General features: G+C 33.2%; 2 protein-coding genes and 1 pseudogene across 2 annotated transcripts in view; 1 reads left to right on the top strand and 2 right to left on the bottom strand.

The window, feature by feature from the left end:
* Nucleotides 1-8,129, bottom strand: part of LOC102878872 (probable ATP-dependent RNA helicase DDX60) — a 69,279-nt gene extending 61,150 nt beyond the window's left edge. Inside the window, exons 1-2 of the mRNA XM_025042381.1 lie at nucleotides 7,956-8,129; nucleotides 2,777-2,983 (exon numbers count right to left, since the gene is read on the bottom strand). Of these exons, the coding sequence (XP_024898149.1) occupies nucleotides 2,777-2,978 (202 nt within the window). The 5' untranslated portion in view covers nucleotides 2,979-2,983; nucleotides 7,956-8,129. The remainder of the gene's footprint in view (nucleotides 1-2,776; nucleotides 2,984-7,955) is intronic.
* Nucleotides 400-518, top strand: LOC112475098 (annotated as a pseudogene).
* Nucleotides 8,130-12,788: 4,659 nt separating the features above from the next.
* LOC102889295 (probable ATP-dependent RNA helicase DDX60) overlaps nucleotides 12,789-18,360 on the bottom strand; it is an 87,559-nt gene continuing 81,987 nt past the window's right edge. Inside the window, exons 37-39 of the mRNA XM_015585128.2 lie at nucleotides 18,235-18,360; nucleotides 17,041-17,103; nucleotides 12,789-13,520 (exon numbers count right to left, since the gene is read on the bottom strand). The exon at nucleotides 18,235-18,360 is cut by the window's right edge and continues 40 nt beyond it. Of these exons, the coding sequence (XP_015440614.1) occupies nucleotides 13,421-13,520; nucleotides 17,041-17,103; nucleotides 18,235-18,360 (289 nt within the window). The 3' untranslated portion in view covers nucleotides 12,789-13,420. The remainder of the gene's footprint in view (nucleotides 13,521-17,040; nucleotides 17,104-18,234) is intronic.

The following is an 18,360-nucleotide window of genomic DNA, read 5'->3' as shown; positions in this document are numbered from 1 at the left end:
GCATGTTACCCTGCTACCAGTTCTTAAGTTGTACTTATCAAGAGTCTGCCTAATTGGTTGGAGTCATGGAAATATATTCATTTGGAAGAATATTTTAAAGTTTTATTTCATTAGTGTCAATAATTTTAGAAACACATTATTTAAGTTGATACACTGTATTTAATTTTTCTTTTAGTTTCTGAGTAGGTTAGAAATATTTCAATTTGAGCTTAGGTAAATTATTAATATTTGCTCTGGGTAAATGTTATTCATACATCATCCAGATGAGGAATAAACAAATATAGGTAACTTAGTCAATATCAAAATAAAAGGCGGTTGGTAATTGGGCAACCCTAAATTTCAGTTGATCCTTTTTTGGGGGGAAGGGTGATAATGATAGTTTAAAAATATAGAAAAGTAGTCTATGGCCATGCCATCTTGAACAAACTCGATCTCATCTGATCTCGGAAGCTAAGCAGGGTCAGGCCTGGTTAATACTTGGATGGGAGACCACCTAGGATGACCAGGTGCTGTAGGCATAAAAAATAAAAAATAAGGGAATGTAAGCTGACAAGTTCCTTGCAATTTGTGAAGTAAACCAAGGGTTGCCTCGCCTAAAAATATATATATACAGAAAAGCATTAAAAAAATAACTAACAAATACCTATGTACCCCATCGTTGGAACTTATAAATGTTAAAATTGTGCTCATTTGCTTCAAATTTACTTAAGGGAAATAAACATTACAGATACAGTTGAATTCTCATTCTGTCTGCCACAGAGGCAACCAACAATGTGATATTTCTTTGCTATATGTCTCCTTAAATTAAATGATATTCTACATGTTTTTTTCATTCAACTTCATCATTTTGAGATCTATTCATATTGAAACACATATAGTGCATTCATTTTAGCAGCTGATAATACTCCTACTATGAATATATTATCTTTAAATTCCATACTGATAGATATTTAGGTTATTTTGTTTTCTTGCCTTTGTCTTACAAATGATGGCATATTGTACATTAACTTTAATATGTCTCACTGAGCATATGTAAGAGAGATTCTCTAAGAAGTAAGGATTACAGAGATATTCAATTTATCTTCAATATATTGATATTATCAAATTTTAAAATATTTCTAATCTGAGAAATGTGAAATAGTGTCTCATAGTTCTAATTTATATTACTACCAATGATGAATATCTTGTAGAGTATATATATCTATTTTTTTTAACGTTCAGATTTCCTTTTTGTAATTTGCTTATTTGTAACCTTTGCCCATTTTCTGTTAGGCTGTCTTTCTCCAACTGATTTGTATACAATCTTTAGTTTTCTGAAATAAATGATTCTTATATTTATATATGGATTTATGATATTCTACTGCATTTTTTTGTAGAGGCAAGATGAAAGAGTAGATTCAGATAGAACATGTATTAAATTTAAAGATTAATCTGGGGATACTTGATATATTTGTGATACTGAATAATAAGAAAGAATCTAGTATATTTCTACATTTATTCAATTAAGTTCTTCTATAATATTTCATAATTATTTTCTTCTTAATATGTTCTGTTAGATTTACTCCTGAGTATATGTTAGTTTGTGTGGCTATTTTGATAGTTTTCTTTCTTTTAATACATTTTCCAATTAGTCATTTCTGGTGTTTCGAGTCAGTATTAGATTTCATACTAATGGACATTTCCATATGGATGTTGATAGGATCCATATTTTTAAAATGTCCATCTTATATCCCAAAGAAGATTTCTCTTATTTCTCAGTTGTGTGTGGATTCTCTTGGAAATTAAGGTAGATTTTTTTCACTGCCTGAGGTAGATTATAATATGTTATTTCTTCCCTATCCTCACATTTTTTACATCTTATTTACTTTTCTAGTTTTTTCATGCTTACTAGAACTTCTGATATAATACTAAACAGTAGTGATGAGAACAAATACTCTTTCTTGCGCCTCACTTTAATGGCAAAGCGGATAAAGTTTTATCATTATTTGATGTTTGATATAGATTTTTAGCAAGCTACTTTTATAAAGTTTAGATATTTTCTTTTCCTAGTTGTTGAAAAATTAATCATGAGTGACTATTGAACTTTATTAAATGTTTTTCTGCATCTGCTGAAATATTTTAATCCGATAATATACAGATTTTATTACAAAATTTTTTATATTGAGATATATATTAAAACTCAACATGATTTTTTAAATTCTGTATAATTGTATTTTATGTGCTAATATTAAATATAGAAATTTATGTTTAATATTCGAATACTCTTTAACCTTTTGAGTCAAGCAGAATCATTTGGATCTGCTTTTAGTTTTTCCGTAGTATAATCAGAATCATGTGAGAACCTTAAAATTGTTAATTCTCAGTCCCTATTCCCAAGGATTTATTAATTCAACTGGACTGGTGAAAAGTCTAAGAATCTATGCTAGAATAGAGTATAATTGATCTATATTTAACTTAAATAAAATCACCTATACACACTCATAAAAATTTTCTAAATCTAATTATTTTACAATATAGATTTCAAGCCAAGCAAACTATTCATTCAGGTGGTCAACTAAAAAATTTTTTTAATATGGAAGGAAAAAAATGGTGAAAGGTATCAATATTGTTGAGAGAGAAAGAGAAAGAGAAAGAGAGAGAGGAAGAGGAAGAGAAAAAGGAAGGAGGAAGGGAAATTCATCCATGGGTTATGCTTCACATAATCTTTCAAAATCAGAACTGCTGACATCTATAGCTTCAACTTCTGAAGGCTTCTCTTCATTGATTTCAAACTCACATGGTAAGTGCCCAGAAGCTGGCTCTTCTATTATGTCTTCTTCTGAGCTTAGATGATCTTCTTCTTCAGATTGATCAAATGAGAACAAGCTCTCCGTGGTCTCACTGTCGTCATCGTTATCAATTTCAGAATCACTCTCACTTTCACTTTCACTGTTATTAGGGCTTGATTTTTCATTCAACATAGTAGTCACAGAAGCCATGATCTCTAAAAACAAAGCTATTAATTATCACTTTATTTAAAACAATATATCATAATATAGTTTACTCCTTTCAAAGGTAAAAACTCTTTGATTTCTTCTCTCTAAATCTCAATACCTATTTTCATAATCGAGATAATTTTTCATAAACCTTTTCCAATTAAGTCACTCAAAAGAGATCATGGAGGTGCATGGTAGGGCAAAACATAGCCCTGAAAATATATATGTGAAATTCACATTTACAAAAACAAAAACTAATGTATATGTTTAAAGGAGGATTTGATTCAAGAAAACTAGAAAATAGTAAAAATTTCTATGTACATCTTTACTTTGGAACAGTCTGCATAGATTAATTTCCAGCATTTTAAGTATTACTTCTATCATATTCTTTTATTTCATAGTTGAGCACATAGTCAATCAGATTACAATGAATTAGCATCCAATCAAGGCTAAAATTTGCTGGTTTCTGTGTGCCCAATGACTTCCATCTTTTTCTCAGCTGACTTTATGAAATATGTACTCTCTCATTGTGTTAACATGCGTAGTCTTCCTTTATCTTATCTTTTTTTAACAGTAAAATATTTAAGTGGTGACACCAAGATAACAACAATGGCACACTGCTCTGTTGGCTGGCAGATAGCATAACTTCATATTACATCAAAATGTTCATTCTTCAGCTTATAGAGGGAAATGTCAAGTGTGATTCCTCAGAAATCAAATTTATAAAAGGCAACCATATAGCTAAGGCAAATAGATACAACCAGAGGTACTACAGATACTTAGATTCACAACACAGTTACATGCAGATAAAATAATTCTCTGTAAAAAAACTCTAATCAATAGTAGCATTGTCTCCAAGATATTTTAATGTCATGGAGTCTTTAAAAGAAATCACAGATATAATAAACAAGTTATATGAAAAGAAACTACACATAAATATAAACAAAAGTCAATGTTTTATTTTTGTGAAAAGAGTATCTGAGAGTAATTTGGCTATAATGCCTGTCATCTTACCAAGTGCCTATAATAATAAAATTAATTAATTAATCTACTCAACCATCTTTTATTGGGTATTTACTATGACATTGGACACTATTCTAGACAATATACTCAAGGCCTCTATCATTAAGAAGCACACGCTCATCTGACAAAATTCAATATCCATTTCTAATAACAACTCTCGACAAAGTAGGTATAAAAGAAATATACCTCAACATAATAAAGGCCATATATGACCAACACACAGCTAACATTATACTTAATGGTGAAAAGATGAAAGCTTTTTCTGTAACATCAGAAACAAGACAAAGATGCCCACTATCACCACGGTTATTCAACACAATATTGGAAGATGAGACAAGGGAGCAACAACAACAAAAGAAAAAGTTTCCAAACTGGAAGAGAAGAAGTAAAATTGTTGCTATTTGCAGATAACATGATACTATATAGAGAAAAACCTAAAGAATCCACCTCTCCCAAAAAACTATTATAATTAATAAATGAATTCAGTTAATTTACAGAATATAAAATTAACATTCAGGAACCTTTTGAATTTGAAGTTTCTATACACAACTAATGAATTATCAGAAAAAGAAATTTAAAAAATCCCCTTACAATTGCATCAAAAAGAATAAAATACCTAGGAATAAATTTTAAAAAGGAGGTAAAGGACCAGTACTCTGTAAACTCTAAGACATTGATAAAAGAAATTGAAGAAGATGCTAATGGAAGAATATATACCATGCTTATAGATTGGAAGAATTAATAGTTAAAATGGCCATACTACCCAAAACAATGTACAAATTCAATGCAATCCTTATCAAAATACCAATGACATTTTTTACAGAAATAGAACAAATAATCTTAAAATGTGTATGAAACCACAAAGGACCCTGAATAGCCAAAGAAATCTTGAGAAAGAATAATAAAGTTGGAGGTATCATGCTCAATGATTTCAAACTATACTACAAAGTTATAGTAAGGAAAACAGTATGTACACACACACACACACACACACACACACACAGAAACATAAATCAAAGGGACAGAAGAGGAATCCCAGAAAAAAAACCCATGCATATATGGTCAATTAATCTATGACAAAGGAGGGAAGAATATACAATGGACAAAAGACAGTCTCTTCAATAAACAGTGTTAGAAAACTGGACAGATACATACAAAAAAAATGAAATTAGACCACTTTTTATACCATATTCAAAAATAAACTCAAAATGGAATAAAGACTTAAATGTAAGACCTGAAACCATAGAACTCTTAGAAGAAAACACAGGCAGTAAACTCTCTGACACTGGATATGGCTAGGAGAAGATATTTGCAAATGATACATCTGATGAGATCTTAGTATCAAAAATATATGAATAACTCATATAACCCAACATCAAAAAAAGAAATAATCCAATTAAAAAGGGGCACAGGACTTGAACATACATTTCTCCAAAGAAAATGTACAGTTGGTGAACAGACACTTGAAAAGATATTCAACATCCATAGTCACCAGAGAAATGCAAATTAAAACTGCAATGACATATCACCTCATACCCGTCAAAATGGCTATTATAAAAAAGACAACAAATAACAAGTGCTGGTGAGGATGTGGAGAAAAGAGAAATTTTGTACACTGTTGGTGTGATTATAAAATAGTGCAGTCCTATGGAAAATAGTATGGATATTCCTCAAAAAGTTAAAAATAGAACTACCATACGACCCAGCAATTCCACTTCTGGGTATTTATCTGAAGAAAATGAAAACGTAATTTGAAAAATATGCACTCTTATGTTTATGGCAGCATTGTTTACAATAGCCAAGATTTGGAAGCAACCTAGGTGTCCATTTATAGACAAATGGATAAAGAAAATGTGGTACATATATACAATGGAATATTACTCAGCTATTAAAAAAAGAATAAAATCTTGCATTTCTAACAACATGGATAGACCTAGAAAGCATTATGTTAAGTGAAATAAGTCAGACAGAGAAAGACAAAGACTATGATTTCACTTATATGTGGAATCTAAAACAAACAAACAAAATGAAACAGAAACAAACTCATCGATGCAGAGAACAAACTGATAGATATCAGAGGGGAAGGAGTAAAGGTTTGAGTGGAAAAAGGAAGGGGATTAAGAAATAAAATCTTTCAGTTATGATAAGTCATGGGGATGTAATGTATAGCATAGGGTACAGAGTCAATAATATTATAATAATGATGTACAGTGACATGTGGTTACTAGACTTATTGTGGTGATCACTTCCTAAGCTATATAAATGTTAAGTCACTACGCTATACACCTGAATCTAATATTGGATGTCAACTATAATTAAAAGTAAATTTTTTAAAATTATAAATAAATAAATAAGAAAGACACACACAATATAGAGAAAGAGAAAGAAAAATTAGCAGATTAATTAAGAGGCAATATGATGAGGGTTGTATTATAGCTAGTAAATGCACTAGGTAGGATGGAAACACAACCTGGGGAGTGCTTGGGAGAACTGCACAAGGCTTCTCAGAGGATATGATATTTGAACTTGAACTTGAGGATTATTAGTTTTTCAGATAATGACAGGGTAAGAGCATTCTAGAAAAACAGCATGTTCAAAGGCCAGCAACAGATCTGAGAAAGCAGAGTTTGAATGGAGCACCTCACCAAACTTGCTCAGGGTATGCCATTTAAAGATTATCATCAATATTTACCCTAGTCCTCAGATAGAATATGTATAAACTTTATTTGATTAATCCCACTGGTCAATTGTATCAAGAAAAAACTGGAAGCATATTCTAGGCACAAATAATTAGCACAAATACCATTTTTTTCTCAAACATTTCCCCAGAAATACCCCAACTACAAAAGATCTAGGGAATGATCTAACAGCAGCCTTGGTAAGCATATCATCTCATTGATATCTCATTCTTAACATGTTTTAGTAAAAATACATATAAATTTTGCATTCTACCACACAATGTATCGGTATTTTAAAAATAAAAAAGTATGTGGTTTTTTTAAAACTATTTTCTACTCATCTTCATATAGCCCTCTGAATAATTTCATATTGTTGGAATTATTATCTCTAATATTACAGATGAGTAATCAGAAAATCAGAGATGTTTGAGAGCTTGCACAAGGTCATGCAACTAATAAATTGAAGAATTGAGTTTATCTGATAATAAGGCCCTTATCTTTCTCCATAGACAACAATACTACTGTGGTTATTAAAACAGAAATGGCTGTTCCAGTGAGCCTCACAATAGATTTTAGAAATAAATACAGAGGCAAGAACTAACTTTCCCTTTGATTTCCAATTTTATTGAAATATTGCAGAAAAATAGTCTTAATTGTTCAGAGAATCCCAATTAATTTGAATCATATATCTACACTTATCCTAAAGTGAAACACAATTTCCAATTATTAAACTTAGAAATACACACAAGATAAATATGCTAATAGCATTTTTAAACTTAAGTTTATAAACCACCATTTAAGGTAGATTTCTCACTTACTAAGGCCATTCATTGTTAATCAGTCCTCCAAGCTCATCGCTGTCCCTTCCCGGACTTCCCAGAACAGTTAAAAATATTTACTTAAATTAATATATGTGTGTGTCCTTTGTATGTTTGTCTTGTCTATTACATTAAGTTATAAGCCTAATGCAAGTTGTGTATCACATTTATTTTTAACAATCAAGCTGTTACTGGGAAGTCTTAGCATGTTTTAAGATTGTAAATTCAATCTAAAGCAGCCATTCTGACATCAATCTCAAATAAATCTTGGAGTTAATTTATTTACAAATAAATTATTTTGTCTTGAGACTGAAACCACCACCACTACTCTGTCCTAAGTCTAACCTCCACGTTTAGCTTAGCTCTTAGCAGCCATTTCTTTCTTAAATGTTCCCTCGACATATGCACTGTATTTTTTCTCACCATTTCATCTATACATAAGGCAGCAAACCCCCTTTTACCTGTGGTCTGTGTTGCTTTTTCACAGTTCAACAGCCACCGGCAGTCACAAGAGAGGGGAAGTTAGTCCTTAGAGGTGTCCTGAGAAGATAAAGAAACAACAGACAGAACCATACTATTCCTCTAACTGAACCACTGACAGCAACTTTTATGCATCAGCAGTCACCTTGCTCTAAGTTTCATTTCCTGGAGAGGCTAAGAGAAAATCTAAATACCTCAGGTAGGTACTCAGCATTATACCACTTCCTTAGGCCACACCCTATAGAAATATATGTATAGTATATATGAAACGAAAAGCAAAAGTCCAAAGTACACATACACCTGCCTCACTCTCTCACTGCAGTCTGGCACAAAAGCATGTGCTCACCTTGGGTAGATTTCTTACAGATTATATACCCCTGCAGTGTCCATGCAAGGGGCACGTGATTCCTTTGTCTGAGGGTCTACCTGATGGGAGGGGGAGTTTCGGGAGGGGACTGCAAGGGGGAAGGAATTCCCACACCAGTCCTATCTATTTACAGATCCTTAGGTGTGGCAAGAGTTTCCAGAAGGCCATTTAAAGATCTGTGTGGTTAATCTATAACTAGCTGAGCTAGTCATTTCTGCAAGCCCTTTCCTTTGTATTTTTCAGATGCTTCCTCTCTTTGTGCTGTTATGTTATCCCTATCCTATGAGGTCCAAAAAGGGAAAAGATCATCTGAGAGGGAAGCTGCGCAGAGATAGTGATATTCGAGGGGGTTTTAAAGCATGGCTAAGATTTCCATAAAGAAATTGGGGGGAAATTCAGAACCAAATAATTAGTCTTAAAAAGAGAAAAATGCAAACTACTTTGGAGGGCACTCTCTGAACTGGTTTAGTTTGGCTGGATTATTAAAGATATAACATGTTGAAAAAAAGTAGGCAATATGGCTTGAAAGACAGGTTGATACAAGATTATAGAGGTCTTAAATAGCATCTCAGAAAGTTTGGATTTTATCACTGATAAAATGTCATGAGGTTTTGAGGATATGCCTCTGTAGTTCCTAATATTAAATATTCACTGATAACTGCTGTGTTCCTAATTTTCATCTTTAGCTTGAATATCTCTCCTGAACCTTGGATCCTGTCCCTCATTCTACCTACAAGAAAATGTTAATGAGGCAGTTCAACCTAAATACGGCCCAAATTGAAATCATTATCTTCTGCTCCTCAAATGTTTGCCTTGCTATATCCTACATAGTTTAATGGCATCCAAATCCATTCTTGTATTCAAATGAGAAACCTACCTCTTCTCCTACCAGATTTATATTGAATTCGTCATATCCTGTTGATTATGTCCTAAAAAGATATTTCATATTTATCCCTTTCTATGCTTAGCTCCACTGCCTTTAAGGATCTTGTTTTATCACCTCTGACTTGGATGGACTATTTTCAGAGCCTTCAAGTGAGTCTTATCGTCACTGGCTGCATGATCTTAAGCAAGTTATCTAATTGCTCTGAGTTTAAATTTCTACACCCATATGATGCAAAAATAATTACAACTATTTCAGAGGTTTATCTTAAGAATTAAAGGAAATAACTTCTATAAAGAACTCAGCACATACCAAGGATAAAATTGTAACTAGTCTTTAATATGTTCTTCCTTTAATATACATATCTACTTACCTCAATCTTCCCACTTGACCCTAAGTTTCAGTGCCTCCTGCTATGCATGTCATATAATGAGCATTCAATCAATGTGTACTGAGTTTAAGTATGGGCATATGAAGGAAAGAAAAAGGCAGGCAGGCAGGCAGGCAGGCAGGAAGGCAGGAAGGCAGGAAGGCAGGAAGGCAGGAAGGTGGCAGGAAGAAGGCAGGAAGAAGGCAGGAAGAAGGCAGGAAGAAGACAGGAAAGGTGGGTTTAAGAAGCTTAACTAGACAGTTATATACAGGTTTGTTCGGAAGACAAGAATTTGGAATGTAAATTATTATACTTTCTAATAATTCAGAAACATGGACCTGGGCAGGCATGGTGGATAGAAATAGAATATAAATTTGAGAGACTATGGAGGCTATGTCAATAGGACTTTAGTACTGATTATATATTAGGAGGTGGAAAATTTACTCAAAGATGACAATTTTATTATGACAAAGTGAAAGATATAAAAGATTTGCAGAAAATCTCATACTTTCATTTCCTCCTACTGTTATATCATACATAAATTGTCAAGAAAATGGAACAGCCAGGCCATTCAATACTATACTCTGGAAACACGAGTGGCAGTTTACTTATCAGACTCATATTTTCCAGTGAAGAAAGGGTTGTTACATGACACAGAGCTAAAATCTATCACATGCATGTGCGCATACGCACGCGCGCGCGCGTGCACACACACACACACACACACACACACACACACACTCCCTTCTCAATGAACCCTGGAGATATTCCCACATCTTCTTTTTTCTTAGGTTTTATATTTTCTATTTCACTCCATAACAAAACCTAAAAGTAGTGTGGCAAATTCTTTGATGGAAAAATATTAGGAGCCAGGGATGCTAAGGATAAAAGAAGCAAGAGTCGATGACTCTAACAACTTAAAAAACCATAAAAATTTAAAATATTTATTATAAGAATCTAACAAAAAAAACTAACAACAATGCTAGCTAACTCTACTATGTGTTAAATCGAACTTTATGTTAGCCTCAGTGTTAACTGAACATCTAACCTGCATAAAATCAGCCAGGGCCAAGGCATGATCATATATTCTCCCCTAAGGGACTATTATCTAGAATTGTGCGACAAGAATAGGTCAATGCAATGAAAGAGCCTGCATTTTTGTTTGTTTGTTTGTTTTCTAGGACATCTTTCAGCTGCAGTAGTTATAATCAAGGCTCATTATCAACTCCAGCATCACAAAAATATACAGAGCAAGCATTATCAATCTATTAATTAAGTAGGAAGTTAGATTTGGTCTCATACTGACATTACCACATACATAATAAGAACTAATCTGGTTTTATATCAAATACATTGATAAGACATGACTTCCCCTATGAAAAGGAATGAAACAGAAATTATAGAATGGAAAAATACACTAACAGAAATGTTGGTAGAATTTACCATGATAATACATTAATATTTTGTATTACTGTTTTCAGTAGAGATAAGGAAAAGTAAAAATCACTTTGGTTTCTAAGTGTCTTGGTTTTCAGAAATTGACATAGTGCATGTCTTTAATGAAAATGGATTTAGCCAAAGAAAGGAGAGACTCCTAACATGGCACATCGATAATGTTCCAAAGAACAGAGTGTTCTATCTCCAGACAAAGTGAATCACAGCTGTTTTTTAAGCCCATATAATTTATGTATAAATAATGTCACCTAAAAGATTATCTTTAAATAAGACATCTGAGTAGTAGGACAGAGCAGACCTTTTGCTTTGAGGATAAAATGTTTTGTTCAAGTTTAGGATCAAAAATAGATTCTAGAACAGGAATCTGAGGCTGAGTCTATGGAGGGAAAATGATTACAGTTAGCTTGTGAACAACATGGGGGTAAGGGGCATATAGTAGTATTACAGTCATATTCATAATATAATATGAGAAATTGTTATTTTTAAAAAACCACTTACCTGTGATAATAGGCTGATACACAGTTTCTCCAGTTACATGAGAGGTACACTGTACAGTAATGTAATTCTTTGAAAGCAAAGTTACAAAACAGTAAGAAAACTAACACATTATTAATTTTATATTAAATATCACTCACCTTATACCTACTTAAGAATCGGCTACTTCCATACAAGCCTTGCACATGATGTTCTACACGATGAATACTTAGGCGATGATGATGATGACGACACAAAAATGTCTCATGCAGTTCTTGCCGTACAATTCTTAGATTTTCACACAAAGACATTCACGCACATATGCAACAGATAAGTTTATTAACTGTACAGCATGATTATTATTTACTATTTATTAAATGGAGTTGGATCATCATAAAGGTCTTCTCTTGTTGCTTTCTTCACAGTGAGCAGGCCAAGGAAGAGGAGGAAGAGGTGGGGTTGGTCTTGCTGTCTCAGCAATGGCAGAGGCGAAAGAGGAGGAGGAGATGGAAGGGAAGGCAAGAGAGGCAATATAAGTGGCAACAAAACTTCATGGAAATACATCTCGATTTCTGTCTGTTTTTTTTTTCTTTTATTTCTCTAAAAGTGTGTCTATATAGTATCAATCCTTCCGCCATTTGCTTTCATTCCAGTGCCTGTATCACAGAAGGATCCATGTCGTAAAAGAACAAAGGCAGTGTTAAATAATTGGAACACTTCTGCCATATTGACTAATGTAATGTCGGTTTGTGTTTTGGCACTGCTTCTTCTACATCTTCCTCCTCATCGTCTGGCATTGGTCCTGAAGTACTCCTCTCCATCAAGTGGTCTTCTGTAATTCCTCTGGCATAGTATCTATTAGCTCTTGAATTTCTCCAAGATCCATTCTTGAAATCCTTCACCACTTCCACCACCGCCACTTTTTATGCCATATCCACAACTCCTTTCATGATTTCCTTAATTAGCTCTGTCATATTTTACGGTAGTAATAAAATAGCCTAGTATCTACACATATTTTATGCATTAATTACATATCTTTTTTCTTAATTTTTTTAAAATATTCTAGGTTACATGGTTCATTGGTGATCTTTTTCACATTATTGCAAATCTCAAAGAAACTTTTCCAATATATTTAGTGTAAAAAACCCATGTATAAGTGAACCCTCATAGTTCAAACCTGTGTGGCTCAAGGGTCAAATGTATACAGAAACTATTATATAAAATGCATATGTGTGTGCGTGCAAATGAATTGACAGATACATAGATTTAACATAAAGAGACCAATGGTATGTAGATTAAACCCATTTTATTTCTTTGTGGTTTTCCAGTCACTAATATACAATTAAAATCAAGCCAAATCATTAGCTACATTTAATTTTAAAGCATCACAGAATTTATACCAGCATTTTCATTTATAATTTTAAAATAGTAGTTTAAGATTACTTAGTCACATAATCACATTTAGATAAATTGCAGAAAATATATTTCAAGTTCAGGATACTGTAATTATTTATTTTAGCCTTAATAGATATTTCACAAACTATGACATTGAGGAGAAAAATATTAAAAATTTAATATTTGTTTACACCTTACAGAGTAAAAATTGTTTTTCAGTGACATACAAAATCCTTGCATTTTTCTTAATCAATCTGCAAAGTAGCTAAGACATAAGCATTATTCTCCAACTATATAAAGAAACCAAGACTAGTAAAAATTAAATAATTCATCTAAGCATACTCTGAGATAACATGGAAGATTTAATTAGAACTCGGACTTCAAAGTACTTGCCCTTTTTACTTCATCATATACGTATTTGTGACAAAAGCATGAGAATCATTAAGTATGACTTGAAAAATGAGACTGGCAGTATTTTAAGAGGTTTGGATAGACTTCGTTTTTAGACTTTCTTAAGTTTTTCCAAGAAGGTTTCACTCAGTTGTTCAAATGCTAAGACCACATTGTCTTCTTCATTTTCACATAGTTCACGCAAGGAAACACTGTAAATGAAAATAAACATGTATAAAACATCCATTTTAAAAGAGTCAGTGTTATAAGAAGGGATTTCCCCGAGTAGGCAGAACCCTCACGAGATGATGAAATCTTAGCAAAATATGAGGAATAATAAAAAATGGTTATCTCAAAAAATCTTGTACAAAAATAAATAAATAAATATATACATACATAAACACATAAATAAATAAGTAAATAAAGTGAGTAAATAAATAAATATATACATACATAAACACATAAATAATGAATGAATGAATGAATGAATGAATAATAAATAAATATATATAGCTAGATAGATAGATAGATAACAAGAAAATTCCCAGCCTATTACTACAGTCCAGTTCTATTACTAAGAGGATTTTAAAGCCACCAAATTCCATGTAACCTGATTCCTCTTCCCTTCGATAGCAGCGACACAAATTCCCTTTCTTTTCTCCGCATGCCCCGTAGGGCTGCCCTTTTCTGTTTTTCCTGCTGTGCCCAGTATGTACTGAAATCCACAGGTACTACCCCTGTGAAGAACAAAATATTCCTTCCTTTAACTTGATGTGTGAAGAAAATGAAGAAAATGTGGTATGGTAAACAGAAAAATGGACCTTCAAAGATATCCATATCCTAATCCCCAGAAATTTAAGAATATGTCAGGTTACATGGCAAAGGAGAATTGAGGTTGCAGATGGAATCGAAGCCGCTAATCAGCTGACCTTGAGATGGGTAAATTATCCTGGACTAGCTGGGTAGGCCCCAATGTAGTCTCAAAGGTCCTCACAAGTAGAAGAGGAAGGCAGGAAAGAAAAAATTAATGTGAGAGTGATGCAAGGTGAGATTCTACTCATCAGCGCTGACTTTGAACACAGACGGGGGCCACAATGAAAGTAATGCCAGCAGAGCCTCTAGAAGCTGGAAGACATAATAAAAGAGACTGTTCTAAAACCCCCAGAAATGAATGCAGCCCTGACAACACCTTGATTTTAGCTTAGTAAGACTCATTTTGAACTTCTGACCTCCAGAATAGTAAGATAAAAAATTTGTGTTGGTTTAAACCACTAAGTTTGTGGTAATTTGTTACATACAGCAGCAATAAGAAATTAATATGCAAGTTACAAGAAAAGAGAGATAAAAATCAAGAATGAACACTGCAGCAGGGCTGATTAAGGACTGAACACAGTCAAGATTTGATTTTTATCAGTCTTTTATAATCATATCTACCTTAGTTTCACTAGGTTCCAGTTTTTTCCTTAGTGTCTTCATTGACCTTCCACAAGGAATGGCCAGATCTGTAGTTACAGCTTTGAATTTCCTCATAGTCACAAACCTGTAATTATGACTACTGGATGAGCTGTCTCAAAAGCTGAGCCTAGGAAATGCTATCCCACAGATAATACATCACATTTATAAATTTTAATTCACTATTTTTGGTTGTCAGTCACCAAATCTCATCCACATTGATGTTTCCTATGTATCATTAACTAAAATAGAAACTTGGGTTATCTGCACCAACTACAGAAATTTATTGCCAGTTTCTTTGATTTTTTTCTTTTAATTTTTATTTACTTAAGTATAGTTGGTATACAATATTATATTAGTTTGAGGTGTAAAATATAGTGATTCAACATTTATATACTTACAGTAAGATCACCACACTAAGTCTAGTAATCAATCTGTCACTGTGCAAACTTATCACAATATTATTGACTGTATTCCCTTTCATCTTTTTCACCCATTTCCCCATCACTCTTCCCTCTGGCAACCATCAATTTGATCTCTGTTTTTATGAGTTTGTTTTTGTTTTATTTGTTTATTTATTTATTTTTTTTAGAATCCACTATCTCATAAATATTCCTCTAACGACTCTTCTCCAAAATTAATTTTATTTCCTTAACTTCGACCCTCACTCATGCTCACCAGCATGACTGTTACTACCTTTGCATCGCTGCCACATAATATATCATACACATCTCTGTCACATGTATAAACTCTAGACCTGTATCTCATTCATGCTTATGTGCTGTCTATACTTAATTTTACTTTACAGAAATTTTACAACTATACTTAAGTAAATAAAAATACTTAACATTGCTCAAAATATTAAGCTCAAACTCCATAGTATGACAATTAAGACCCTTTCCAATATATATTTAAATTGCCTATAAAGCTGCCTTAAGCAACTCAGCATCTCCCCCATCCCTATGACAACTCCCATATCTATATGCCACCATAGTGAACTTGAAGCCCATGCTTGACACATCTGGTCCTTTCTCATTTCTACCCTTTGAAAACATGATTCTCTCTGCCTCATCTTTTAAGACTTAGTCAAAAAAATTACTTTATTTGAGAATCCTCTGAATTCAAGGTAGAGTGGGTTACTCCCTTACCTGTCATCCTAGCACTTATTACCTTTGTAATGTCTACAAGTCAGTTTCCTCTTACGACACTATAAGATTTTTTTAAAGCAGGGATAGATTTAATACTTGTCTACATCCCAAATACTTAGGCCACACCTCAAACCAAAAATACTTCAATATATTTTATAAGAATCAATGAATGAATAAATAAATGAATTATTTTCCTAGGCTCAGCTTTTGAGACAGCTTCAAAGACTCCAAAGTTTCTTGGGATGCTCTGGAGACTATAGCTTGAGTAACTATGAGCACTCGAGGAACGTACTATTTAGAGGAGTGCTCTCTGCTCTAGCACACTAAAAGTTTCGTTCTCCATATAAAAAGTCCAAACATGTCTAATTAACCTCAGATCAAAGAAATAAAATGATTTGATTAGCAAAAACCCCATAATGAAGGGATTCACAGCAACTTATATGTGTATGTGTATATATATATGTGTGTGTGTGTTTATATATAAATTTTTTAAATTAAATGATAGAAAACACCCATAAAGTATTGAAGTGCGTGCAGATTGGAGGATTTAGGAAGATGGATATTTAACCAGGCAACACTTGATGGTCCGAAAGATGGACCTTCTAACGGAGCCTAAGAATAAGGGTGTCCAGACAAAGTTTGGAATTGCTTGGGTCTCCACTGGGCTCTGTTAAAGATGAAAACAGGAAGCCAATATGAGAGATAAAAGTCAGATGAAGCCTGGAGAAAACACTGAATAGAGCAACAGAATCAAGAATATGTAAGTAGATATAAACCAAAGACCTGATGGAGCCCTCAGGAACACTCTGAAGTATCATGTGTCTGACATACGCTGGTTATGGAAATTGAGATACTAGGGATTCTTGAGGCTTTAGAACATTGCTGCCTGTTGGAGCAGTGCCTGGAGCTGAGGCTCTGGTCTGCATGATGCTTCATGTCAAATGGACTTTGGAATTAACTCTAATATAGAAATAATGCACAGAGTGCTGAGGAGAAGCTCTGCAAAGTTTTGGGGGACTTGAAATGCACAGCACCTAAGAGGCTGTACATTTAAGTATGAGCTGAACATTTTTTCAGATTACCACTAAACTATTGAAAAATTTGAAATTGGTATTTGAAATATATGACACACCTGATAGATTGAACGGTGAGTGAAAAATCTTTCAACAGCTGGTAAGCCTCTCCTTCATTCATCCTAAACAAAACAACATTTTGAAAATTAATGGTATAAAAACATTAAAGAACTTCTTATTTCATGTTGCAATGTTGGATTTGTCAATAGTAGATTATTTTTGTCTGTCAAGATATAGTTACCAGAGTCATTTCTGCCACAGACTCCCAGATGATAATTTAATCTGTGGGAATGGCAATTGTGAATTCAAGAGTCAAGAGCATCACAATCACAGATAATCAATAAACACAGGAAACAGACTATATCAGGAGAAAACCCAAGGAAAAAAGTGAAGCTTGGGGGAGTGAATGGAAAGAAGCTAGAGAATCAAAGGGGAAGAACCAAATGAATTGTTTATTACTATCACAACTGCTTTCGTCACAATATTGAGGTCACTATTTCTCAAGAAGGTCAGAAGTTTTAAATGCTTTAATTCAATAAAGACTTCAAAATTTTATGTAAAATGCACACTGAATCTCCGATTATTATGACAGAATGTTCCTCCCTAAATCTATGCTCAGTGCCTGGGTCAATTTCTCCTTTTCTAGGTAAATCCAAGAGGGTTTACTCCTGCTTACTATTTTTGAAAATGGTTACTCTGCCAAAGAGCTAAAACAATTGTCATGTTTTCAGTCCTCGGATGTGTGAATTATATATTTTTTTATATCGTTCTCTCAGATAATGAAGAGCATGGCAGTATTTGTTATTGTTATTTGGCTTTAAAATATCTAATAATGAATAAATAGGATATTAATAAATAAAAATGTTTCTGAGTGTATGAAAATATTTATATCTGTAGAGTAAATCTTTGTGTCAAATGAGTCAGTCTAAGTCCCAAGATTTTGCTAATAAACCACAAATAAAAATAACAAACAAATTGTCATTTTCTCTTGCCATTAGTCTAGAGGAAAAAAATTCCAGTATGTTTAGCATAATTAACCTTTAGTTGTAATTGTAAAAAGTATTTTGTCTAAAATTCATTAAGTTCACCCATTCAATATATAAACATGGAGATGGAGATCAACATAGAGACGAAGTTGGAGATGCTGATACAGAAATAGAGATAAAGGCAGAGATGAAAGAGGTAGACATGGACAGGAATGTGGACATCGAGATGGAAATAGATGGAGACAGATGGAGGCAGACAAAACATACCTGTTGTCCTGGACTAGTCCTATCAAGGAACCGTGTTTATAGAAATCAAGTACATAAGCATTAAGTGGCATTATTCTTCCTTGGCCATCAATTTTCTGTGACCACAGGACAGGAACCTGAGCATGA

Source organism: Pteropus alecto, unplaced genomic scaffold (assembly GCF_000325575.1).
Source record: "Pteropus alecto unplaced genomic scaffold, ASM32557v1 scaffold50, whole genome shotgun sequence".
NCBI classification, from domain to species: domain Eukaryota; kingdom Metazoa; phylum Chordata; class Mammalia; order Chiroptera; family Pteropodidae; genus Pteropus; species Pteropus alecto.
This window is presented reverse-complemented; position numbering and strand designations above follow the sequence as displayed.